Source organism: Pithys albifrons, chromosome 28, assembly GCF_047495875.1.
Source record: "Pithys albifrons albifrons isolate INPA30051 chromosome 28, PitAlb_v1, whole genome shotgun sequence".
Taxonomy (NCBI): Eukaryota; Metazoa; Chordata; class Aves; order Passeriformes; family Thamnophilidae; genus Pithys; species Pithys albifrons.
In genome coordinates this window covers 4,297,488-4,321,988 of record NC_092485.1, presented here as the reverse complement: position 1 = coordinate 4,321,988, position 24,501 = coordinate 4,297,488, and the positions used below count along the sequence as shown (strand labels likewise).

Sequence of the window (24,501 nt, the reverse complement as noted above, 5' to 3'; positions counted from 1 at the left end):
CCCCCGCTCTCGGCCACCCCTCTTTGCCATGCCTCGTTTGCATGTGTCATTAGCATCTCATTTGCATGCGGCGCGGAGCCCGTGCGGAGCCATGTCGGCCGTGCCCCGGGGCTGCGGCGGGACCCCGCGGGGCCGGGCCGGGGAGAAGCAGTGCTGTGAGTAACCCCGGGAGGGACGGACGGAGGGAGGGGAGGGAGGGATGGAGGGATGGATTTGTGTCCTTCAAGAAATTCCATACGGATTTGGGGGGTAACGCTGCGGAGGAAAGCGCGCGCCTTCCTGCACACGCGTGTCCGGGACCCGCTGGGGATGCTCGGCCCCTTCCCGTCCTGTTCTCCCGTCCCGGGGTCACCTTGTCCCGCTCGTTCCCATCCTCCCGCTTTTCCACGTTCTATCCATCCCCATCCCCTGCTTTTTCCCCCAAACCTGCCTCTCTCCGGGCATTTTCTGAGCCCGCTCTGGCTGTTTGCTGAGAGAGCGTGACCGGTTTGTTAAAAACATCTTTCTGTCGTCCTTGGCGGCTCCTGCCCGATCGGTAAATACTTTTAACGCTAAAAGCCGTGCTTTAGCCCCATTAGGCGCTGGTGTTCCCGGTCCGCCTCATTAGCGGATACCTGGGAGACTACAGAGCGCTCACAACAGTTAATTAAGCGCGAGGACACAACACGAGCTCATTATGGGGTGCCAGAGCCCGCTAAGAGATGCACGGAGGTGGTTTGTCCATCAGGACATGGGGTGGCTTTGGGCTGGGTCTCGCTTTTTGCTCTGCAGTGCTGCTGCTGCTGTTTCACGGTGGGGTTTTGTGTTTTTTTGGCAGCATGGGCTTCCTACATGACCAACTCCCCGACCCTGATCGTGATGATTGGGCTCCCTGCACGTGGCAAGACCTACATGTCCAAGAAGCTCACCCGCTACCTCAACTGGATCGGGGTGCCCACCAAAGGTGTGTGGGTGGGGATGGGGATGTTTCTGCCCTTTGCTGGGCGACCTGGGGGTGAAATGCCATCAACCTCATGCCCTCCCCTCTGGTGTGTGTGTGAAGTGTTTAATTTAGGGGTGTACCGGCGCGAGGCGGTGAAGTCTTACAAGTCCTATGACTTCTTCAGGCACGACAACAAGGAAGCCATGGAGATCCGCAAGTGAGTGCTCTGGGGGCTGCACTGACCCGTGGAGGGCTGGGGGCTCTCAGGGCCTGGCACAGAGTAAGAGCTGGTGCCTGGGAATGGCACAGCCCGTGCAGGGATCTTGCCAGAGGGGATGTGCGTGGGAGGGTTGTTGTTCACTTTGGGCTGGCACAGCTCTCTGGGGCTGTGTCAGGTGATGGAGCAGGTTGTGGATACGGGTGCCTTGTGATCTTGGAAAGGTGCAGGGGTGGGAGGGAGGTGTTTAAATCCCTTTCCTGGTGCTCCAGAAGCTTTGCTGTGGGAATGCTTTCCATGAGCTCTGACAATCCCTGTTTCTGTCCCACAGACGATGTGCCTTGGTGGCCCTGGAAGATGTGAAGGGTTATCTCCTGGAGGAGTGTGGGCAAATAGCTGTAAGAGTTCTCTGCACTAAAAAGAGTTTTACATTGGGGTAGTTCAAAGCTGCTCAAGGTGTTTGGGGGCTGGACTTGGGGCTGGTTTGAAACAGCCTTAGATAAACTTGCTTATTGCTCTTTACTCCTTTCCTGATAGGTGTTTGATGCCACCAACACAACTCGAGAGCGACGGGACCTGATCTTAAATTTTGCTAAGGAAAATGCTTTCAAGGTAGTGCTCCTGGGTTTAATCTGCAGTCACTGCACTGAGGGACAGTGTGGCTCTCTGGGGCAGCAGCTCTCAAGCTTTGATTCAGGGTAGAGTTCTTGACTGTCTGATGTGGTTCTTTGCCTTCTCCCTAGGTGTTTTTTGTGGAGTCTGTCTGTGATGATCCAGAGGTCATTGCTGCCAACATCCTGGTGCGTGCTGGTTTTCCAGGCTCAGCTGCTGTGGGAACTCGGGCTCCCAGTGCCAGGTCACGGGCTCCAGTGGCTTAGGGGCTTGTTGCAAATGCCCTGCTCTTGCATTTCACCTTGGGAACAGGCAGCTGGGGTTTGCAGGTTTATAAAAAGCTAAAGAAGCTGTTATGTGAGAATGTGGAAATCAAATGAAGCTGAGGAATGTTTGACCTTGAAGTGTGGTGTGTTGGTGAGGGAGGGCAGAGCTCCCAGCGAGCCAGCTGTATCTGCCAGGGCCAAGCACTTCAGTGTTGCCCTTTGTTTCCTCTCCAGGAGCAGGTTTTTCCTCAGGGCAGTGTTAAACAATGTGGATTTGTTGCAAAAGAGAAGAATAACTTTATTCAGTGTTGCTTTTGTTCCCTCTTGAGTTTGCTTTGCTCTCACAAAGCTCTGCTGTCTGTTGACCAGGAGGTGAAAGTTTCCAGCCCTGACTACCCAGAGAGGCACAGGGAGAACGTGATGGACGATTTCCTGAAGAGGATTGAGTGCTACAAGGTCACCTACCAGCCTCTTGATCCCGATGCTGATGACAAGTGAGCAAATCCCTGGGGTGCACTTTGTCCTTGAGCACGTGAGCTGCTTTGCTGTGTGGGGCTCAGGATGCTCTGATGCACCTGCTGGAGCCTCTGCTCTTCCAAAGTGTGGTTGTGTGAAGGTGATATGGTGAGTCCCAAGGGATTTAAAAGGATTTTTCTCCAGTGTGATCACAGAATCTTAGGAAGGCTTGGGTTGGAAGGGACTTTAAAGATTGTTTTGTCCTTGCCATGGGCAGGGACACCTTCTACCAGCCCAGGTTGCTCCAAGCCCTGTCCAACCTGGCCTGGAACATTCCCAGGGATGGGGCAGCCACAGCTTCTCTGGGCAACCTGTGCCAGGGCCTGCCCACCCTCATAGGGGAGAATTTTTTCAGCCCAGCAGTTCAGTGTCTGCTGGAGTGAGCAGGGGCAGTGCTGGTGCCTTTCCTAGAGCATAAGTAGCTGGGTTACACCTTCAGGTTCACGTGCTTCATTTTTAAAACCAGTCCTGTGGGTGTTCTTGTTTTCTGTTGACTCCAGAGATCTTTCCTTCATTAAAGTGATCAATGTGGGCCAGCGGTTCCTGGTCAACAGAGTCCAGGATTACATCCAGAGTAAAATTGTCTATTACCTAATGAACATTCATGTCCAGCCACGCACCATCTACCTGTGCCGACACGGCGAGAGTGAATATAATCTAGTTGGCAAGATTGGTGGGGATTCTGGTCTGTCACCTCGTGGGAAGCAGGTATGTGCCTGGCAGCACCTGGGTGCTGCTCTGAGCTCTGTGAGCAGGGTCAGAGCTGGATCTTGCTGTGACCACCATGGCCCTTGAATGCTGATTTACCCACTGCAGCTTCCCCTGCTCCCTCCTAACCTCCCCTGAGCTTTTTTTCCCAGTTTTCCCAAGCACTGAAGAAGTTCATTGAGGAGCAGGAGATTGTGGATCTGAAGGTGTGGACGAGCCAGCTGAAGAGGACCATCCAGACAGCAGAGTCCTTGGGGGTCCTGTATGAGCAGTGGAAGATTCTCAACGAGATTGATGCTGTGAGTGAATGCTGGTCAAAACCTTTAGCTTTTCAACATGGAAAATAATCTTTCAAAACAAATGAATCATGATAAAATTACCTGTTTTCTGTTCATTTTTAACCATATATGATGGACCCCAGCCATCATGGGGAGGTTTGGGATGGTTTGGTACAGGGTTGAGTGTGTTGGGAGCTGCCAGACCTTGCTGGGGACATTCCATCTGGTGTGGAGGAGGAAAATAACATTGAACATCCCAGGCATGTGTCCCACCCTGCTGGGTGGGCAAAGGTTGCTGCTCCCACTCTGATTCTCTCAGGAAATTGCAGGGTTGTTACCATGGAGGTGAAGGCTCATTTTCATCCCTGGCAAACAAGGGCTTTGAGATCAAGCCAAACCCCATCCTCCTCAAACCACCCTGGTGCACAAACTGTGGGTGCAGGGCCGGGTCAGATGCAACACCTAAAATTTCCATCACGTAAAGGGATTCCTGATCTCAGCCTCTTGCTTTTCCTTCCTTCCTGTTGTGTTGTTGGACCTCTGGTGAAGGGAGGTTTGTGGTAACAAGCTTGTCTTCCCTCAGGGGGTCTGTGAGGAGATGACCTACGCAGAGATTGAAGCCAAATATCCAGAGGAGTTTGCCATGAGGGACCAAGAGAAATACCTTTATCGTTATCCTGGGGGCGAGGTGAGAACCTTCAGGAAATAACAATATTGCACAGTGTGGTAAAACAAACACAGGTAGAATTGAAAGATTTGACTCAATTTTAACTTTCTTCTGCCAATATTTGTATGAGAAGCTGAACACATCAGGATCCCCAAGTCTCTTTTGGAGGGAAAGTTTGTTGATTGTTGTGGTGTGCAGATGATGCTTCCAATCAATTAATTGGGCCACTTGCTGAGTCCCTGGATGGGGACACTGAGGAGGTTCTGCATCCCACATGTTTGGCCAAGGTCTGAATTGTCCCAGGAAAACCATCTGGGAAAGAAAATTATTGTGGGTGTGGTCTGGAGTAATTTCTGGGTTACTTTCACAACCTGTTTAAATGAATCATTTACTGTTGCATTTTGGTTTTTTCCTTCCTGCAGTCATTGAGTTACCAGGAATCTGAATCCTCCCACAGTCTGAGGCTTCTGACACTAAATTCACCTTCTGCTGTTTGTTTTTTTTTAAACTAAATTTACCAGATAATCCGTGACTTCTGCATTTTGATCCTTTAACTGATGTTTTGCTGAATGGGAAACTGTAAATTGCTATTTCTACTCTGGCTTTCTGTTTACAAAACCCCTTGAAAAATTCCTGGTTTGTTTTCCAGTCCTACCAGGACTTGGTCCAGCGCCTGGAGCCAGTAATTATGGAGCTGGAACGCCAAGGCAACGTCCTCGTTATCTCCCACCAGGCAGTTATGAGGTGCCTCTTGGCTTATTTTCTTGACAAGAGTGCAGGTACAAAAATAAATGAATGATTCTGGGGACTGGCTTCTCTCACTGCTTCCTTCACAGGGTTTTGGGGAGGGTGGCTTGTAATTACCAGTTGGATTTTTCACAAGGGAAGAGCTGCTTAAAAAAGAAGAAAAGAAAACATTTCAGAAACGCTTTAACTCTTGAATTTCAGCAGTGCAGTGGTGGGAGAGATGCAGGTTTGCTGCTGGTTTTCTGCTCAAGGCTGTTGTTTCTGGAGCTGTTTTCACCAGTAGCACTTACAGAATGTGCAGGGGACTATTTTTTATGTAAAGAAAAAGCTTTGTGGTGCATCTGTAACCTGGAAGGGTTGGCAGTAGTTGCTGCATCCCTGGAAATGCTGATCCCTTGCATGGCACACACACCTGGAAGTTAATCCCAGTCTGCTTGAAGCTCCTTTATGAAGCTCCAGTGAGTGGCACTAGAGTTTAATAAAACTTCTAATGAGGTGAATAAGCTTCTAATAAAGTTTATAAACTTTTAAGAGAGTTTCCAATGAAACTCCTGTGGGTCCATGGCAGCTGTTGCTGCAGGGATTTCCCACCTGTGTGCTGCTGGAGAGGTTTCCTCTGGCTGGCCCTGGGCTTTGGGAATGGAATCATGGAATTGTTTAAGTTGGAAAAGACCTTTTAGATTGTTGAATTCAACCCTTAACCCAGCACTGCCAAGTATTGGAGGGTCCTGAGCCAGCTGGGCCTCCAGCAGGGCTGTAGTTGGCCAGATTGGGCTACAGTGTTATTTCCAACTACTAGATTTTTAATTCCATGTATCTCTCTGTTGGTGATAACTGAAGGTTTCTGGGTACCATCCACACTCTCTAATTCCTAAATGGCATCTAGAACAATTTTCATGGAATCAAAGAATGGTTTGGGTTGAAAGGACCCTTAGAAGGGTCTAATCCAACTCCCTGGGAGCAGCAGGGACATCCTCAGCCAGAGCAGGGCCTGTCCCATCCTGCTGCTGTGGGGCTGGGGAGGGGACAGGGGGGCTGTGCCATCACCTGGGCACAGGTGACCCCCCATAGCACCTGTCTCTGTCCTAGATGAGCTGCCCTACCTGCGCTGCCCCCTGCACACCATCCTCAAGCTCACTCCTGTTGCCTACGGTAAATACTGTCTGTATTTTTATTTTTTTTCATGCTTTGTGTGTGTGGATCTGATGGGCAGGTTTGTGTCTGTGTGTGGCAGCACCAGGCCGTGCTCTGAAAGCTTTTGGTGATATATAAGCAGGTTATTACCTGGTTAATGTAAAAAAGGTTAACATATGAAAGGGTTCTGGAGGGTGGGAGGATGTTGGGGATGTGGGAAGGGAGATGTGCAGGGTGTTCTCCCATGGCCTCTCTTTTAAACAAGTTGTAATTGTGAGTTTTCCCTGTGGATGGGGGAGGCTCTTTGTGCCTCCAGATTTGGGGTTGACTCTGGGGTACAGTCAATAAAAATGGCTTTTCTGTTCAGACCTGTAGCCCAAATAACCCCGGGCTGTGCTCTCACAATCAAAGCCACAAAGTAGTTAAAGTATAAAATTCTGTTCTATGTATTTATGAGCTATTTTATGGTTTGTTTTTAAATTAAATTAATAAATTTATTCCTGCTCACTTTCCGTGCCGTTTTCAATATTTTTTCCTAAAAATTGTTTATTTAATAAATCACTCATACAATCTTCTCTTTCTTTTTGGGTCAAGGCTGTAAAGTGGAGACCATCACCCTGAATGTGGAAGCAGTGAACACCCACCGTGACAAACCCTCCCTGAACTCAGTGAGTCCTGGGGCACCCCTCGGCCTTTTTCCCTTTCCAAAGATAAATCACTAAACTGAAACTCTTAAACACCTGCTTAGATTTCAGTGAGCAGAAAGGCTCCCTTCATAATAATCCCTCGAAGCAGAATTCATTGCAGGCAGAATTAATGTGCTTCCCAGGCCAGGGGGAGATTTTTCAGAGCTGTTGTAGGAAGCAGAATGGACAAATTTAGGACATAGATTTTAAATTCCAGGTCTCGTTCTCTGTTTTCAGTGAAGTATTTGTTGTTGATGCTTGTTTGTATTAATTGTGGTGATTTCAAAAAGACTTGCCAAAAGGTTTAAAGTGGATTTTTCTCCTTGTCTTGATGAGTTTTCTCTTTCTGGAATCCTCTCCCATTACTAAAGTAACTGTTTGACCATCTTGTTCAGCAAAGCATCTGACTTGCTAAATCCATGGAAGTTGCTTCTGTTTTTGGTTCTTGCTTTTGCAAAGAGACTGATCTGTCAGGGAGTGCCTCAGTCATTACCTCTAATTAGCTCCCCCAATTAAAGAGCTCAAACCAGCTCTGCTCTGCTGGTTCTCAGGAAGTCTAAATGCATCACATTTTAAGTGGTTTTGGTATATTTAGGCTTTTAGCTGCCTCTTGTGTTCTTTTATAAAGAGCTCTTGGGCTGATTGCCTGGGATATGGTGATTTTTCTGTCCCTGATGCTGAGGGAGGGGAGAAACTGTGAACTGGGACTGGAGGGTTTGTGGAGCTCAGTCCAGCTCAGTGCAAATGCTGACCTGAGGATATTCAGCAAGATTCCCGTGGCTGGTGCCAGACTGGTGGTTTCCAGATGGGCATTGTCCCTGTTCATGGCAGGGAATGGGATTAGAGGATGTTTTAAGATCCTTCCAACCCAAACCACTCTGGGATTTATCACTCTGCAGCTTGTGTGTGATCCTTGTGTTGAAATCATTGCTGCCCCCTTGGAGGACTCAGAGGCTTCTTTGCTTTTCTTGGGCAGCACAACTGCTCTGGGGGAGAAGAAACATGAAGAGAGAATTTTCTATTTACTTATTATTTTTTTCCCCCCCCAAATTTATTGTGGGTGGAGAAAAATGAATAGATAAACAAACCCAACCCAACCAGAGCCATGTAAGCAAAACAAAAATGCCCAAGGGAAGTAAAACTGCTAAAAAAGCACTTCCCAGTTGTCTCTATGCTGGATTTAGTTGTTTCCCACAGTGGTGCTGAGCTGGAGGAGACCCAGCCCCGTGTGGGGTCACCGAGCTTTGGTCCCACTGATGAGAAATTCAGGGTGGGGATGCTGGAGGTGTGTGATGCACTTTTAAACTGTGCTTCCCCTTCTCATTCCCTGTGTGACTCCCTCCCTGTGGGATCAGAGCAGCCTCCCCAGCAGCCAGAGCCCTGTGAGGATGAGGAGGAACAGCCTTACCCCGCGGGCCAGCGTGGACGTGGTAAAGCGCCCGCGGCATCACAGCCTTGGCAGCAAACCCCTCGACCTGCTGGGGCCTTTGCCATCCCTGGAAGCTCGAGATGGGGCTGAGCAGCCACAGCTGGAAGGCAGTGTCCAGGTGGTACCTTCCTTATGCTCCCCCTCCCCACCACTACTGGGCTGTGTGTGGTCCTCTCTGAAATCCAGACCCTTCCCGGGGTGCTGAGCACTGTCTGTTCCTGCATGAAAACCCTCCTGGATTGGACTCCCTTAAGACAAAAAAAATCACACAAAAAACCCCCCTAAAACATGAATTTCCCCCTCCATTAAACTAAAATTCTGGTGCCACAGCCTTTGAAAATCAGGCTCCATGCAGGCAAGTTTCCATCAGTGCCACAGGGTTTTGGCAGGGTGGTTTATTCTGGGTACTTTCTTCTTTTCTGGCTAAAAACTAATTGGAAGGACTTACAAATACCCTCTTTGTCCTAATTTTTTACTTCAGCCAAGTGTTGCTCCAGCCCCAGAGCGACTTAGTAGGAAATATGTGATTTTGTTGGTGCCCATTTCCCTGCAGACCCCAATGTCAGCAGTTTGTTGAGCAAAGTCTGGGCTCTTTGGGTGCCCAAATTACAGCAGTTTGAGGTTATAAAATACTCTTGGGTATTTTAGAGGTTACAGTTCTCCAAGCTCTTCTTGTTCTCTTCCCTGTTAGCAGAGTAAAAGGCCAGAGAGTAAAAGAAGGGGTGATGCAACCCCAGTGTTTTCATACTTGGTGAGCCTTGGCTTGGGCACCCCCAAAATCCCAGGGCTCTGGTGAGAACTTGGCTGAGCAGGGCTTTGTGTTGGGGTGGGTTTGTCCCATGGGGGTCTGGATGAGGAGCCTGGGCTGGAGAGGACCCAAACTGCCCAAGGTCTGAATTTGGGGGTGCATCCAGCTGAGTAGCCCCAGGATGGGGATCCCCACCCCAATTTCTCCCTGTTTGGAAGCACTGACTGCTCTGGGATGAGGGAGTATTTAATCAGCTCTGGGTTCTGGGGCTGTGAGGGCTGTAGGGACTGTGCTCTCCTGGGATCTCTTGCCTGAATGGAGCCCTTGGGATGAGCAAGGGAGGTGTCCAGGTGCTCAAGCCTTGTGCCAGCTCCTCCTGTGGTACAAGCCTGCCCTGGGCTGACATGAAATTTTGGGGATGCTTCACTTCTTCCCTCATTGGCTTTGCTGCTTTTACTATTTAAATCTCCTTTAAAACGCACTGTGAGCTCTCCTGTGCTTCTCTCTTTCCTTTGCAGCCTCCAGTGGGAAATGCTTCCCTCTGAGAACCACTGAAAGCAGCTTCTGTGTGCTCTCTTTTGGGTTAGTAAGTAGGACTTCTCTTGATTAATGTTGCATGGAAACCACTTTGGGCAAAGGCAGATGTGGAGCTGAAGGAATCTTCTGCTGAAGGGGGACATCAGTGGGGGAGGAATATATTCCCAAGCTGAGCCACTGATCCAGGGGCTCCAACTGGGCTTACTGGTGCTTGTGCTGGCTGCTGCAGAAGTGTTTCAAGCTGAGCTTGCCCCATCCCTGGGCCAGGACATGGGATGGTTCCACCCTGGTGCTGCTGGGCTGAGCCACGTGGGCAGTGCAGGGTCTCATGTGTGACTTCCCTCTGCCTGCATCAAGATGTGGTGTGTCACTGGTTGTAGGGATTTTGCAGGATTGTGGTCTGGACAGGGGTGATGTCAGGGGTTTGGGATAATCCTTTTCCTCCTGGTGCTGTGGTGTCAAAGGGAGATCTGGGTTTAAGGCAAGGAAAGTAAAGCAGTAGGTGGTTCAGTTTGCAGATGTTGGGGTTCAGGGAGGATTCCAGTTTGGGAGGGGAGCTCCTTCCTATTCCACCATGGCAGGGTGGTCCCCATGGAGAGGGACCAGGGGATTTGACTCTTCTCAGCCAGGTGAGGAGGGCAGTATTTATTGTGGTTAATATGCAAAGTGATTACTGTAATGGCTCTTGTTCTGGAAGTGTTTTCCTGTGGAGAAGGTGAGTGCCAGTGAGTGACCAATCTGCTTTGTCACTCCTGAGGTTCTCCACTGAGCTTGTGTGGTCTCAGGCTGTGATGGGGGTTTGCCAAGAGGATAAAGGATGATGCAAAGTGTGAAACAGCTTGTTGTGTGCTTGGCTGAAGGTAAATGAGTCATTCCTCAGGTGGTTCCTGTCATATAGAGCAGTTCCATGGAGCTGGTTGGATCCTCCTGTCAGTGTGTCTGTCCATCCCCAGTGCTGAGCTGTGCTGTCACCTGCTTTACCACCTTCTGCCTTCCTTGGTGTAACCTCAACTCTTTGTCTTCTCTTTGCAGAGAATGGCCAGTTTAACAGTGTAGAGCTTTGTGCTTTCCCTGGGATTCTGCTGGGAATTCCCCGGCCAGGAGGAGCCCTGGGCCTGGAGCACAGTGAGCCATGAGCCACCTCGGCCAGTACTCGCCTTGAACTGTGTTTTTAGAGTCTGTCTGTGTCTTTTCCTTCCATATGCTGGAATATCTGTCCATGAACTTGGAGAAAATTCATTTTGGAGCTTTCTCAAGCTGTTTTTAGTGCCTGTGAGCCAACATATCCCTGGGATTTTTGGGGGCATGAAAATACTGCCCCACGTCTTTCCTCCTGGTTAGATGCCAAAATTAACCACAGTGTGATGACAAAATAGTCATGTTCTTACTCACTGAGGCAGCTTTTCTTTGGAAGAGGCACTACCAGACCAAATCCCCAAGTTTTTATTTGTCTGTTACCGTTTCCAAGTTATTTCCAAGTTCAAACACAAATAATTGTGTTGTTCAACCGTCCAAAGAGCTGCAGGTACTGTTTGACTTTGTTTCCATGACTGCTGATGTGGATCCCCCAATATGAGCCTGTTCCTTTGCCCTGGGAAGGCTTTTGCTTGGGATGTAGCCCAGCACTTTCCAGGTCAGCACATCCCACGGGATTCCTCCTGTGAGGGACAGATGGGAATAAAACCTCCTGTCCCTCTCTGGAAGCAGCAGAACTACCAGTGCTTTGGAATCCCACCTCAAGCCCTACTTTGGCTTTGCATTCTGACCTAAACCTCATCCTCTCACTCCTTTTTCCTGCATTTTGAGGATGTTTTATCCATTACCCCAGAAAACAGGAGCGTGGCTGTGCTTAGTGACTGGGAACAGGGTTTGCAGGAAGCACAAGATTTTTACCAGTTGTCTTTTTTTAATGTACCAAATTTTAGGCTCACAACAAGCTTTTAACTTGCCTGTGAATAAGCTACGAATGTTCCTCATGTCTAATGCTGCCTTTCACATTTTAAGCTGTTTTTTTAGTGTTTAGAGCACAGATGGTTCAGCTGTGTCTGGCTGTGTCTTATTTAAATCCCCCCCAAACCTCAAATTTATAGTTTTCTCCTGCAAGTCTTGACTTGCATTTTGCCAAACTCCATTTCACCCACTCCAGCTGTTCCTACAATAAGGACAAAACCCTCAGGTTGGGTGAAAAAAGGAGTGTTTGGGTACAGAGCAGGAGGCTGTTCTGGACCTGCTGTTTCCAGTTGACTCCAGGATCCATCTGAGCAATTCTGGGACCCAGAAGTTGCTTATTTGAAATGTGTAAATCAATGGTGGATGTACCCACAGCAGGGAAACTGTGCCCTGGCTGTGGAGGAGCTCAGCAGCCCCAAAGCCTGGGGCTTACCTGGGTATTTTGAGCTCAAACCTGGTTGTTTTAAACACTCCCAGAGCTTTAATTTGATAAAACTGAACTAGAGAGGACCAAGGCATTAATCCTGACCCCTTAGGATTCCTGAGGAGCAGAAGCACATGTTAATCTAAAGCATTTGTGCCTCAGAGAGATGAAATTTGGTGGTGAGAAGCTGAATTTTATTAGTTTTGTTCCTCAGGCTTTTCCCCCCAGGGGGCAGGTTTGCTGCAGCCATCTGGTCTTGGGTTTGAAATATTTTCTTGCTTAGAAATAAGCCAGAAAAACGAGGGGGAAAAAAAAAAAGAGATGAAATGCTGAAGGAAGAGATTTAAACCCATGATAATTGTTGCTGTCACACTCCCCAAAGCTCTGAACGCACAAACTCCTGCCCTGGGAAAAAGGGAGTGGAAAACGGACTGTCGGATGTTTACGCACAACATGCTGTGAGAAACTTGCTGAAGAGTTAATTATGTTGTAATTAATGATTGTAAGGAGACAAAAATATATATTTTTACCTGCCAGAGTTCGCTGTGAGTGTCGCTGTAAATGTGTTGGTGGTCTTGACTTTATTTTTATCACTGCTCAAAATCAGGTCTGTAGTTTGGAGCAGGGACTGGGGGGCCTTGTCTTGGCCATGGGGTGGGGCTTCATCTTTCTCTGCTGGCAGCAGCATTTGTGCCTCAGTGTTTGCATTAAAGCTTCACTTTAGCCTTTTACTCGTGTGTTTTAGCCTTTGAAAGGTGTTTATGTTTATAACACACGTGTCTAGAGCAGAGCAGAGACAGATTTGTGATAAGATCATTGCCCTGAGGGGGAATCAGACCTGCCAGGACAGGTGCCAGGGCCCTGCTGAGCCCTGCTGGGGGGATGCCAATGAGCCCATGGATCTCCTGGCAGGTGCCTGTGCCAGGTACTTCCTTGAAATCACCTGATTCCCTTGGCACTGTGCATGCAAACACCCCAGGCTAAACAACCATTGCACAATTTGGTATTTTTGGTGGAACAGGATTAGCAGCAGCTCGTGCTGTCAGAGGGACCAGAGTTGGTGTCATGGGCTGGGCAGGTGGAGGTGATGGATTTGGAGGTGTGGCTGTGGGCCTGGCACCTTGGAGAGCATTTTATCATGAGTGGGGGTTTTCTGCAACCCTGGGTCTGTCTGTCCATCTCTTTCTAGCAGCGAAGGTGGTGGTGGCTGTTGTCACCTTCAGTCAGCAGTGACAGGGCCACCTGTGCCCTCATTGCAGAGAAAAGTGATGACTGGGGCAAAACCTGCTCCATCTCTGCTGCCAGCAATGGGGAGAATTGGAAAATGGGTAAAAAGGCTTAAACCCAGCCTGGATATCTTATTTGTGTACACTGGCTGTGACCTTAGAGCTGCCACCCCTGTCAGGCGTCCCCTTCCCGGCAGTGGGTGCTGGGGAAGCCTGGCCTGGGTGCCAAGGGGCCAAGGAGCAGTGTGGGATGAGAGGCATCAGCACCAGCCACATCCAGGACCCACCTGCCCTGAGGGGATGTCCCCAAACTCACCCTGTGCCCCTCTGGAAGGTGCCACCTCCACCTGTGCTGCTGCTCTTCGGTCCCTCAGCACTGTTTGCAGGTTCTCTCTGTATTTAGTGTTTGCTGATGTGGATGTTGCCCATCTGCTTGTAAACTTTCCTGCTCTGCTGCCTCCTGATGGGTTTTTTAGGTTTAAAAAACCACAGTGTGTGTCAACTTGTGCTGTGTGTTGTGTACTTTGTGCACTTGAGCATAAATAGCCATCAGCGTTTATTTACAATAAAGAGATTTTAAAAAGCCCAGATCATTTCCTCTGTTCTTTTCCATTGTTTGCTCCAACTGTCCCCTGGTTTTCTCAGATTGGGGTGAATTCAGGCAGTCTGGAATGTGTTTGGAGAAAGAGTCCCTGCAGGGGTGGGCAGGTGTCCCTAAGGGGTTTGGGATTTGAGCTGAAAATGGGGAATTTTACACCCTGGTGCTCTTCCCCTTCCCTCATCAGTTTAAGGGTGTTTTTATAGGAGCTGTTGGAATTCAGAATTTCAGGTTTTCCATGGAACTGTTAGGGTAGGAATGCTTTCTTAAAGCACAGCTCATTTTCTAGGAGAAAAAAGAAAGTGAAGAAGAGCAACTGGTGTGACTCTGATTTCCAGAATCTGCTGCTGGAAACCAACTGGGACCAGCCACAGCCTGAAGAGAAGTGACCTTAGGAGTGGTCAAGGAAAACTTCTTTTCTCCTGTTTATCCCACTGCAGGCTGTGGGTTGAGGAGGTCTCAGGGGTGTTCAGCAGCTGCCAGAGCAGAAGATGGTTTTGGAGTGGCTGATGCCCACGGGCACAAGTGCCCTGTGCAGATGCTGAATAACCTCCTGGGTTCCCCTGGGGGAGCTGTTGACTTTTGGGCCCACAGTTTGGCTTGTTTTTGGAAAAAGACAAATCTAGAAAGGCTGTGTTTGTGATTATCTGGCTTCCTGTCAATAGTTTGTAGAGGTCAGTGGCTGTTGTGAGCAAATCTGTGCTTGTGCAGCTCCCACCATGTTCTTCAGGGGAGGAACCAAACCAGGTGAGCTCCAGGTGAACTTCAGCAAGGTAATATATTCCACTCACTGCAGGGATGTGGTAAATTGTTCAGGAAAAACCCCCTTAGGTTTGGCAGAACAAACCAATACCTGCAAGAAGCACAGCCTGGGGTGAAAAGCTCATCACCAGGTGCTTGATGGTGACTCCAGCCTGGATGGAGCTGGGCAGCCTAAGGAGCAAGTGGTGACAACTTCTACTAAAGCTGGTACTGGAAAAGGACCTACCAGCAAGAGCTGGAGCCAGGAACAGCTTGTTACCAGCTGAAGGACAGCTGGATTCCCATCAAGACCAGGTTGGACAGGGCTTGGAGCAGCCTGATCTAGTGGAAAGTGGCCCTGCCTATGGCAGGGGGTGGAACAAGATGAGGTTTAAGGTCCTTTCCAGCCAAACCATTCCATGATTCTCTAGCCCTGCGTGTTCAGCTCCAAGCCATGTTCCCTGGGACCTCACAGGCTGCTGAGCTCCAGCTGGTGCTGCTTTAATGGCAGTAGGTGGAGCTGGTTGAGGAAATCCCTTTTTGAATGCAGGCTGTGGGCTGCAGGTCAGAAGGGATGGTGGTTGTCGTGTCCCCCCTGAGGAGGCACCCCCAGTGTTCCTGAGGTCCTGCACAGGCCCTGTGCCATTGCTGCCCAGTGGAGCAGCTCAGCAAGGATCATTTCAACAAAGGCTTGGCAACTCCACACAAAAAACCAAACAATTTCAACATCTGCTTGGGTTGCATTCAGTTTTTATTAGTGTTTTGCTTTGTGGGTTGAATAAAGGACTTCCTTCTAGCTCGGGAGGAGTTAATGATTTATGGGTCAGTTGGCATGACTTTGGTTTCTGCAGAATTCTGCAGAAAACTTTCCTCCATGGAGCCATAGCTGAGCATGTGGGCGTATCATAACTCCTCCTTTAGCTGTGCCTGGGGACTGGAGGAGAACAGTCACTCCTTTGTCTTGCAAGTGCTGAACACTCCAGGTCTCCATCTCCTGCTTCCAGACCTCCAGGTAAGACAACTTTGAGCCATGCAGCTTGACCTGTTGCTCTTGGGAACTTGGGTTGGAGCTTTTGTGCAACTCCAGCAGGCACAAAGACCAGTAAATTAAGTCAAATTATGCCAGAAGTTGTACCTAGAACTGAAAGAAAGGCAGAGGAATGAAACAGCCAAGGAAGTGTTGGGTTTAGGGCAAAAAACATCGAGGAAGATCCTTGTTTCCTGGAGGAAGGCAGGTACTTGGAGGATATGCAACATTGGGAGAGTTTTGGCTCATAAATGATCCTGGGTAACACAGAGGATTCTTCCTGATCTCTAGGGGTGCCAGGCTAGTGCAAATTGCAGTTAAATTCCATTTTGTAAAGCAGTTTGATTTGATTGACTTCTATGTTCTGCAGCTTTACTCAGTTCATGTTTGCACAAAACTGATGTAACTTTTTGCTTAGATACTCCTCTCTGGGAGTAATTTATTGTTAGGGTGACTTCAGCAGGATTTCACCTGCCTAGGAATTTACTTCCAAGAGATTTATTGCTAAAAATAAAATGTTTACCCATAAGATAAGTGTCAGGGAACTTTTCCCAGAAGGTACAAACTCGTGGCCTTGCAGGTATTAGGTTGGCTGGGAAGAACAATATAGTGGGTTTAAGTTGAACCTGACAAACTGAGGTGTTTATTCTATGGTTTGAGTGAAGTTATTAGTCTGTCTTGGTTTTTTTTTTTACTTCCAGAAAAGGAATTAAATTCCTGCTCCTTCTGCTCCCCAGCCACGACTGTAGGAACTGCTCAGGGATGGAGAAACAAGACCTGTTCCTATGAGCTGTGTTGACCCTCAGAGTAAATACCCCTCTACTGTTTTTGCAGACAGTTGTCTTAGGAGAAGAATGTGGTAACATCTGTGGGATTTCCAGCCAGGAATAAACATGTCAGCTCTGGAGCTGGGGAGGCAGAGGGATCAGGCTGCTGTCCTCGGGTCATTCCTCACTGCTGCCCTCATTGTGGCTGTCCAGAGTAAGTGAGTGAGTCCATCAGGATAAACTGAAGGAAAACCTTCTGTTGGGTTTCACAAGACTTGGATCCTTCTCTTTTCCTCATTGCCTTTGCATTTCAAGAGCGTTGTAAATCTTTGTGATCTGAGTCCATCTTCCTTTGCTTCCTTTTCCTTTCTGTGGAAAGTAGATACAAATTTATTCTAGCTGAGGAAGTGCAATCATTTGTACTAACTAGGAAATAAAAATGCTTAATCTGGACTTTGTGACCAGCCTTGGAGACTGCTGGGTGAGGTGTGAGGAGCAGGACCTGGAGGGGTGATGATCCTCCTGGTCCCTGCCAACCACAGCCATCCTCAGCCAGCCACAGGCTGCACTTCTCCTCTTTGCTTTGAGGAGTCTTTGGGACACCAAAGTGTCCTCACCTGCACCTTCAGAGTGAATCAGGCCTGAAATCCCACTGCTTTTCCTCCCAGCACCTTTCTGATGGAGCTTCTCCTGGCAGGTCTCTGTGATCCTCCACCACGTCTCCAATCTGCAGAGCTCAAGGAGCAGCCCCAGGGCATGGCCAGATTCCCCTATAATTCCAGAGCAGAATACACCTGTCGTCCAGGTTATGTGAAAGCTGCCAATGTCCCCAGTGTCCTTGTCTGTGGCAGGAGTGGGAAGTGGCATGGATCAAAGGACATGTGTACGCGTGAGTATATTTTGGGTTAACTTGGTCTTCCTGGTCTGGTGGAAGGTGTCCCTGCCCATGGGAGGGAGTTGGAACAAAATGATCTTTAAGGTTCCTTCCAACCCAAACCATTCTGTGATCCTGTTACTTTTGATGTGTTTGTTTGCTGATGCTGTCAGCTCATTTTGTTGGATCAGTACCCAAAGTGAGCCCAGGGGATGGTAGGAGATGAATCCCCTGACAGGAAGCACTGGTTTTATTCCACTGAATACTGTCAGTGATGGCAGGAGTTGAAATCTGCTCTCATGATGGCTGCCTTTCACATCAAAGGATGTTCTTCTGCTCAGGCACTTTGTAACGCTTGGGTCAGAAACAGTATTTGACTTGCAGTAGGAGAATCTTTTGTCTGTGAGGAGATGCTGTCACGCTCTCCGGGGTTACAGCAAACCCCACAGAGGCAGCAGGTCTTGCCAGCATTGTGAAGCATGAAGTAATTTCGGGTTAGAAGGGGAATCTGGAGGTCTCTGATGCATCCCCTTGCTGACTGAGTGCTGTTGTCCCCAGCCAAGCCGTGCACCTTTCCCGGGGAGCCACCCAATGGCAGAGCCATCCTGGCAGGGAAGCTCAGTCTGGGATCTTCAGTGAACTTCACCTGCAACACTGGGTAAGCCAGGAGCACCTGGGCCATAGGACCTCTTCTTCTCCAGCTGTTTTTCCAAGGATTTTCCCCTCTAGATTAAAGCCTGTGCTGTCAGAAGCCTCGCCAGTGTAGGTAGATGCAGACCCTGAGTGAAATACCTTTTAAGTTTTAATTTGAGAGCTCTGAGACTGACTATCTTAATCTCCTGCTTTGAGGCAATTCTTCACAAACTCAAGTTCTTTCCCAGTGTTTCAGTATCTTTAGAAGGAAAGGCACAAACTCTGAACTCAGAGCTGTTGGAGTAGCTACAGCCAGCTGATAAGGGAGATGTTTTTCCTTGGAAACATGTCATTTTTGTAATTTAAAAAATGCTCTTACCAAAAGCTAGTGTGTCCTTGAAACAAATGACACTGATTGCCAGTTTCTGGTCTGCTGTAATTGTGACAAGGAAGCCCAAAGCATCCTGATGGTGATGTTATTGGTAATACATCAGAACTAATTTTGCTGAGTAATTCCCTCCCGTTTCACACAGGTACAGACTGCTTGGAAGTTCTCAGATTAATTGTGTGGTTAGAAACGAGGTTGTTACGTGGGACAGAGATATTCCCATTTGTGAGGGTAAGTAGAGTTCCTTAATTACCTATTATCTATCCTTTAATTATCTGGAATGTGACTGGGGCTGGATAAAGAAGCTGTTGCGTTGCTCTGCTGAGGATTTTGGCATTTCAATGCGTGGTGGAGCCTGGAAAGACATTTTTAATTTGTGTTTTCCTTCCTGCATCATCCTCCAGAAATATTTATTCACTCTCTGGGAGTGAGGCAGCTGCATGTGAGACTGGAATATCCCCAAACCCCTCAGTGCCTGGTCAGAGCTCTGCTGCCTTCAGGCTGGTGTGCAGCTCCCTTGAGACCTGCCCTGAATTTCTGACCCTGCTGGCACCTTGTGTTTCATCTTTTTTCTTAGCAAACCTTTGGTTTAAAATGAACTAAATTATTTTTCTCTTCTTCTTTCTTCCCATTGCCACTTCCCCCTGATTCCACAGTGATACCATGTGAACCCCCTCCAGAAATAGCTGATGGGGAGCACAGTGGGGTTGACAAGGAGCTCTTTGTGTATGGAGACTCCATCACTTACCGGTGCCGCAGCACCAGGAGGGCAGAGAGACCTTTATCCCTGGTGGGAGATGCCTCTATTTTCTGCACAACCACAGACAATGTCAATGGTGTGTGGAGCAGTCCAGCTCCAGAGTGCAAAGGTGAGCTGCCCCTTCACAGCCCCTGCTCTTCTCTGCTGAGCTGTTTTCTTCCTTGGAACCTTCTCTCTCCTCCATCTTGCTGCAATCACCTCTGGCAGAGGAGACCCTCTGAGTCTGGTAGATGTAACAGGAATCAGGGTCTCCCATCATGTCAGCAAGGACATGGGAATGGGATTTGATTGGTGTTCACAGACCAGCCTTAGCTGCTGGCCTGTGTGATATGTAGCACCTCCAAACCCTGCTGTGATACCTGCTGCCTTCCCTGTGTTCTTATTATGCTTTGCCTTAATAAAAAACTGCTGTAAAATGGAATAAGGTGTACAAACCCACCACCTCAAGTGCCTGGTCACATCCGTTTTCAGCCTGTTCTGGGGATGTGTCCTTAGCAGTGAGAATGTTTTTAGTACCCTCATCTCCCCTCTTGAGCCTAAGTGGTGGCATTTCCCTGGCACAGTGGTGACCTGTGAGCCTCCAAGGGTGGAGAATGGGAAGCTGCTGAGTGGCTACAGGTCTGAATACACCTACGGAGACACCGTAATGTTCGACTGTAACTTGCGCTACACCCTGAATGGCAGCGACACCTCCACGTGCAGGGACAGCAACCTGTGGGACCCTCCCCTGCCACTCTGCCAGCTCAGTAAGTGTGATGGTGCCACCACTGCTCCCCCTGCCCCAGCAGCTTTGCTTCAGGGAACTGTACACTCGTTAAGGTTGGAAAACACCTCCAAGGTCATCGAGCCCAACCTGTGATCAAATCCTGCCACACTCACTGAAGTTCTCACCCACCTAAAAAGCATTGTCATGAAAGGAGTGGCTCTAAGATTGAAATTTTTGGGTTTTTTGGGGGGGCAAATCTCTCTGTGGCACTAAGGTGACTTTAGGAATTTATGACTTGGGGCCACAGAGACTAAAGCCTTGCCCTGTTCGAGCTGCAGAGCACTTCTCACTACAATTCAAAGGGGCTAAATTAACCTTTCTATATTTAATGCTTTCAAAGTTTGTTGTTAGAGCCTCAGGTAGTATAAACTTGATGAGAAATTGAATCTCTGTTCTAACAGTGAATATAACCATGCAGTCCAAAATCACTGAAAGGTTTGGGTGGGAAGGGACCTTAAACCTCATCTCATTCCACCCCCTTGCTATTCCACTAGCCCAGGCTGCTCCAAGACCCATCCAACCTGGCCTGGAACACTTCTAGGGGTGGAGCAGCCACAGCTTCTCTGGGCAACCTGTGCCAGGGCCTCCCACCCTCACAGGGAAGAATTTCTTCCCTATATCTGATCTAAATCCACCCTCCTTCATCTTGAGGCCATTTCCCCTTGTCCTGTCCCTCTGTGCCCTTGTGAAAAGTCTCTCTCCAGGGAAAAAACATACTCATGTGTCTCTATTTGTCTCCTTTACCATTTCTGAACTTGGGTCATTAAGTGCACCTCAGAATGAACAGTGACCCCTGGACTTTCACCCAAATTCTCTGGTGCCATCACGGGCCTCGTTGCTGTCCCACTGGCAACGTCCCTGAGTTGCTGTCTCACTCCAGGTAGCTGTGATGACCCTCCACATGTGTATAATGCCATTAAAGCCAGACTTGCTGGCAATCTGTTCCCTGTGGACACCGTGGTCACCTACGAGTGCCAGGAGGGCCACCAGTTCAGCGCCGGAGAAACCACGTGGCACATCCGGTGTCTGCCCAACTTCATGTGGAGTGAAACTCCTCCAGCCTGTCAGAGTAAGTCTTGTCCCTTTGGCTCACTTGTGATCTGGTGAAACTGTTGAATGAGGGAACTGCCTGTGGTTTGCTGCTGTGTGGAGAGTGGGGTGGGGTTGCTGCAGGGGCCCAGCTTGATGCCACACTGGTCTGTGCTGTGACTTTTGAGTTGCTTTGATTTATTCCCCAGCTGCAGAGTTTTCTTTGCTCTATTTACCAGCTCTGCATTCTGGTCTGAAATAGCCATTGTGGTGTCAAGGGTTCTTTGTTCCATCCAACAGGAAGTCTGCATGGCAAACATTCCATCCCCAGGGATGGTCTGGGGGCAGATTTAATGCCGTGACATGTCTCTGTCCTATAAAACATTCTTCCTTCTTCTCACAACGAACCTGCTGTCACCCAGTTGACTTTGCCATGTTTTCACACTTGCTAACACTTGTCATTTCTCAGGAATTCGTTGCTCAAATCCAGACATCCCATACAGAAAGCACACATGGGACGAGAAGGACTATTATGTGTATGGACAGAGACTGGAAGTTACGTGCCAAGATGGATTTGCTTTCAAAGGTCATGGCAGCAGCATCACACTTTGGTGTGGGAGTGATGGCAGGTGGGATCCAGCAGCTCCAGAGTGTGTTCAAGGTGGGACAGAGTTTGTGAAACATGTTGATTTGGTGACTGCTTATGTTTGACCATAAGATTTGAGTTACTCTGTACAGTGTAGTTGGCTACTGACAATCCCAAAAAATCGACATGTGGCCTTAGATGGTGATGGTAGAAGCCAAAGAGAATTTTGCTTCATTGCCACATGTCCCCAAATCTCATTCTCCTCTGTTAACTTGCAATATATAGGCAGCAAAAGATCCAGGTGGATGATTATATTGCCTTGGAAAAAGTATGGGGTCTTGGTGGAGCTGAGCTCGTGTCTGGGGCAGGTGGCCTGCAAGGGATGGTGTGTTGGAAGCTTCTAGAGGGGTAGGAGGTTCCTAGGAAGCCTGGAAGACATTTACCCAGCTGGAAGGGGATGTGGTTTGTGTTTTGGGATGGTTTGCTGACATGAGGCTTGGGAACAGCAGATGTTCTCAATGCATTTCCTTTCAGAAGAAAATGCAACAGCATAAACAACTGACATTGCTCAAACTCCTAACCCAGCAATGGGGCACCACAGCAAAGCTCAGGAGCTGCTGGAAGCAACCTGAGCCCCAAAGCTCAGGAAAACCTTGGCAGGAGGAAAGAGCCTGCTCCACCTCCCAGGGCAGCCAGCATCAGGACATGGACAATCCCTTTGTCCTGGACCTTTGGGGTTACAGAGGAAGTGCTGAGACCTGCATTTGGAGGAGAGGCATCTTTTGTCCAGGGTTGAGATACCTTGGTAACTGTGTTCTCCACAGAAAGCATCATCACTGGAGTTCTTTCTGGAAATCCATGACATCTTTTATTTTCTGTTGTTTCTAGAACCTCATTGCCCAAAGCCAGATGTTCATCATGCAGTAGAGGTTTATCAGAGCAAAAAGGACTACACAGTTGGCACCCGAGTGAGGCTGGCATGTGATGAGGGCTTTTTCCTCTATGGCCCAGACTCAACTGAGTGTCAGGCTGATGCAACCTGGGCTCCTGCACTGCCCTTTTGTGACAAAGGTACGTGTGACACAGAGATGAGAAGAGTTCTTGTGCTGAGAAACAGCCATCAGGCCTTGAGCTGGTGTGAGATGCCAGGCAGCAACTTCTTGTGAATACACCTCACAACAAACAAAACTTTGTACTGATTTGGATTCTCACCTGAATATGATAATTGCACATTTCTTATCAATTCCCTTTATTCCCCAGTCTGTGGCCCCCCTCCACAAATCTCCAATGGGCAGCACTCTGGCTTGGGTGGCAAGCAGTTCCTCTATGGTGCCAAGGTGACCTACACCTGTGAGAGGGGTCTGTCCCTCATCGGGGACGAATCCATCTACTGCACCTCCGACGATGGGGAGAACCTGGCATGGAGTGGCCCTGCCCCAGAGTGCAAGGGTGAGTAGTTTCTCCTGTGTGGATCTCCTGAAGCCAGGACCTGCCTAAGCCCCAGCTCCAGGAGCTTCAGACCCAGAGTGGATTAAGCAGTGCAGCTCCTGTGCCAATGTCTCAACACCAGGAGCTGTTCAGTAACACCTCAGGGTCTCCTTCAGCAGGCAGCTGAGGGGCAGTTATTGCACTGGAGTACAAAGCTGCTGCAGAGAGCATGAGGAGGAGCAGCTCTGCCCCCTGCCCTGCTCCCTGCTGTCCCTGGGGAAGGGCAGCAGCCAGACCCTGCTCCCACCTCTGCTCTCTCCCCGCAGTGGTTCGGTGCCCCAAGCCCACGATTGAGAGGGGCAGGATGATCCCCCAGAGGTTCACCTTTTCCTATGGGGTGGCCCTGCAGTTCTCCTGTGATGAAGGCTTTGCCCTGCGTGGTGCTACAGAGAGTCAGTGCCAGGCTGATGGCACCTGGGACCCTCCTCTGCCCACCTGCCAGCCAGGTGAGTTCCAGACTGGGCAGATGCCCCCCACAGCCCGGGGGTGCTGCTCAGTTGTGTCACGAGCAATGGGTGGAATTTGCCGAGTGTTTTTTCCTCCATCTCCTCCTCCCTTTACATTACTTTTTGACTTGCATTTCCCTTTCAGTTCAGTGTTCCAAACCCCCACGGCAGGATGATTTAGTGATTCACCCAAGCAAAATGTGGTATGCTGTGAATGAAACCCTGTCCTTCTCCTGCCCACGTGATGGTCGACCAGGGCTGCCTTCAAAAAGTACCTGCTCAGCTAATGGCACCTGGATACCACCAGCCACCTGTGTAAGTACCACCACCTGCCCAGGTGCTCCTGTATCTTGCCCCATGTACACTCTGGAATAGCTCTGGTCCAATTTCATGAGGGGGGTTGCTTTGTCACCCTGCAGGGGAGTCTCATCCTGTCTTTGTTTTGGTTCTTTTACAGAAAAAGCGTGATACCTGTGAGAAAATTCTTAAAAATGAAGAAGCTTTCCAGTGTGGAATTCCTCTGGAAGAACTGAAAACCCTGCTGGAAGTCAAGAAACTCTACCTGGAGATCCAGAAACTTGAAAAGGAGCTAAAAATCACAGGATACAGCTGATTGGTATCACTGGTATTGTAAGAACTATCCTTCCAACAGTGATGCTGACTGAGGATTTTTAATGACTTTGTAATTTGTGCTAATGCTTAAGCAGCCAAAACAAAATTTAGCAATTGGCCACAGAACAGATTTGGTCACATGAGGAGTCAAAGTGACTTCTGACTCTTTCTGTTAGAGCTCACTGGTTTAAGGCTGTACATCACTTTATACCTTTCAAAGCTTTACATTTAGACCTGTTTCTTACACTGACAACACACAGTTAGAAAGGAACTGAGTGGAAAGTAAATTTTTGTGGTACAAACAGTCATGAACCTGCTGAGAGTCACCAACTCACACTCCCCTCACAGCTGCTGCATCTCTTCAGTCCAGTATAGCCCAGTGCATTCATTATGGTGAACAACCACCTCACTGCATAATTAGTTTCCTTGTGGCCAAGAAAACTTCAAAGCCTGTCTTCTAGCAAAACAAAACTGCCAGGTTTTCTTCCCAAACAGGATGGATGGATCCCAGGACATGGCAGTGCCACGTCTTTGTGTGTGCACCAAGAGAAAATAAAAGTGTAAAGAAAGAAATGGCTGGTTTTTTTCTGCAGTAAAGGGGAAGTGCTGTGTGGACCCTGCATCTTGTGATGGGACCAGGACTCCTTCACCACGAGATTACAATAAAAGTGCACTTGCAATGATAGCTCTGTCTGGCTTTTAATAATCCTATCCTATCT

At 48.8% G+C, this 24,501-nt stretch overlaps 2 protein-coding genes across 5 annotated transcripts in view; both read left to right on the top strand.

The window, feature by feature from the left end:
- Nucleotides 1-49: 49 nt before the first annotated feature.
- On the top strand, nucleotides 50-13,655 carry PFKFB2 (6-phosphofructo-2-kinase/fructose-2,6-biphosphatase 2). Of its 4 annotated transcripts, XM_071578932.1 has the most exons (16): nucleotides 50-155; nucleotides 818-943; nucleotides 1,043-1,139; nucleotides 1,471-1,537; nucleotides 1,677-1,751; nucleotides 1,883-1,939; nucleotides 2,387-2,511; nucleotides 3,034-3,241; nucleotides 3,394-3,540; nucleotides 4,103-4,207; nucleotides 4,836-4,965; nucleotides 6,023-6,085; nucleotides 6,662-6,735; nucleotides 8,109-8,300; nucleotides 9,449-9,512; nucleotides 10,500-13,655. In XM_071578932.1, exons 1-15 carry the CDS (start codon nucleotides 92-94, stop codon nucleotides 9,473-9,475), a joined length of 1,557 nt encoding a protein of 518 aa, XP_071435033.1. In that variant the 5' UTR covers nucleotides 50-91; the 3' UTR covers nucleotides 9,476-9,512; nucleotides 10,500-13,655. The 4 variants fall into 4 exon arrangements, with proteins under 4 accessions (XP_071435033.1, XP_071435035.1, XP_071435036.1 ...); XM_071578934.1 differs by lacking the exon at nucleotides 8,109-8,300; XM_071578935.1 differs by lacking the exons at nucleotides 8,109-8,300; nucleotides 9,449-9,512.
- Nucleotides 13,656-15,239: 1,584 nt separating this feature from the next.
- The window catches only part of CR1 (complement C3b/C4b receptor 1 (Knops blood group)), a 78,011-nt gene continuing 68,749 nt past the window's right edge, over nucleotides 15,240-24,501 (top strand). The window contains exons 1-14 of the mRNA XM_071578424.1: nucleotides 15,240-15,418; nucleotides 16,268-16,414; nucleotides 16,898-17,089; nucleotides 17,633-17,732; nucleotides 18,241-18,326; nucleotides 18,752-18,964; nucleotides 19,419-19,601; nucleotides 20,502-20,690; nucleotides 21,120-21,311; nucleotides 22,125-22,307; nucleotides 22,497-22,685; nucleotides 22,991-23,170; nucleotides 23,316-23,485; nucleotides 23,628-23,778. Of these exons, the coding sequence (XP_071434525.1) occupies nucleotides 16,327-16,414; nucleotides 16,898-17,089; nucleotides 17,633-17,732; nucleotides 18,241-18,326; nucleotides 18,752-18,964; nucleotides 19,419-19,601; nucleotides 20,502-20,690; nucleotides 21,120-21,311; nucleotides 22,125-22,307; nucleotides 22,497-22,685; nucleotides 22,991-23,170; nucleotides 23,316-23,485; nucleotides 23,628-23,778 (2,116 nt within the window). The 5' untranslated portion in view covers nucleotides 15,240-15,418; nucleotides 16,268-16,326. The remainder of the gene's footprint in view (nucleotides 15,419-16,267; nucleotides 16,415-16,897; nucleotides 17,090-17,632; nucleotides 17,733-18,240; nucleotides 18,327-18,751; nucleotides 18,965-19,418; nucleotides 19,602-20,501; nucleotides 20,691-21,119; nucleotides 21,312-22,124; nucleotides 22,308-22,496; nucleotides 22,686-22,990; nucleotides 23,171-23,315; nucleotides 23,486-23,627; nucleotides 23,779-24,501) is intronic.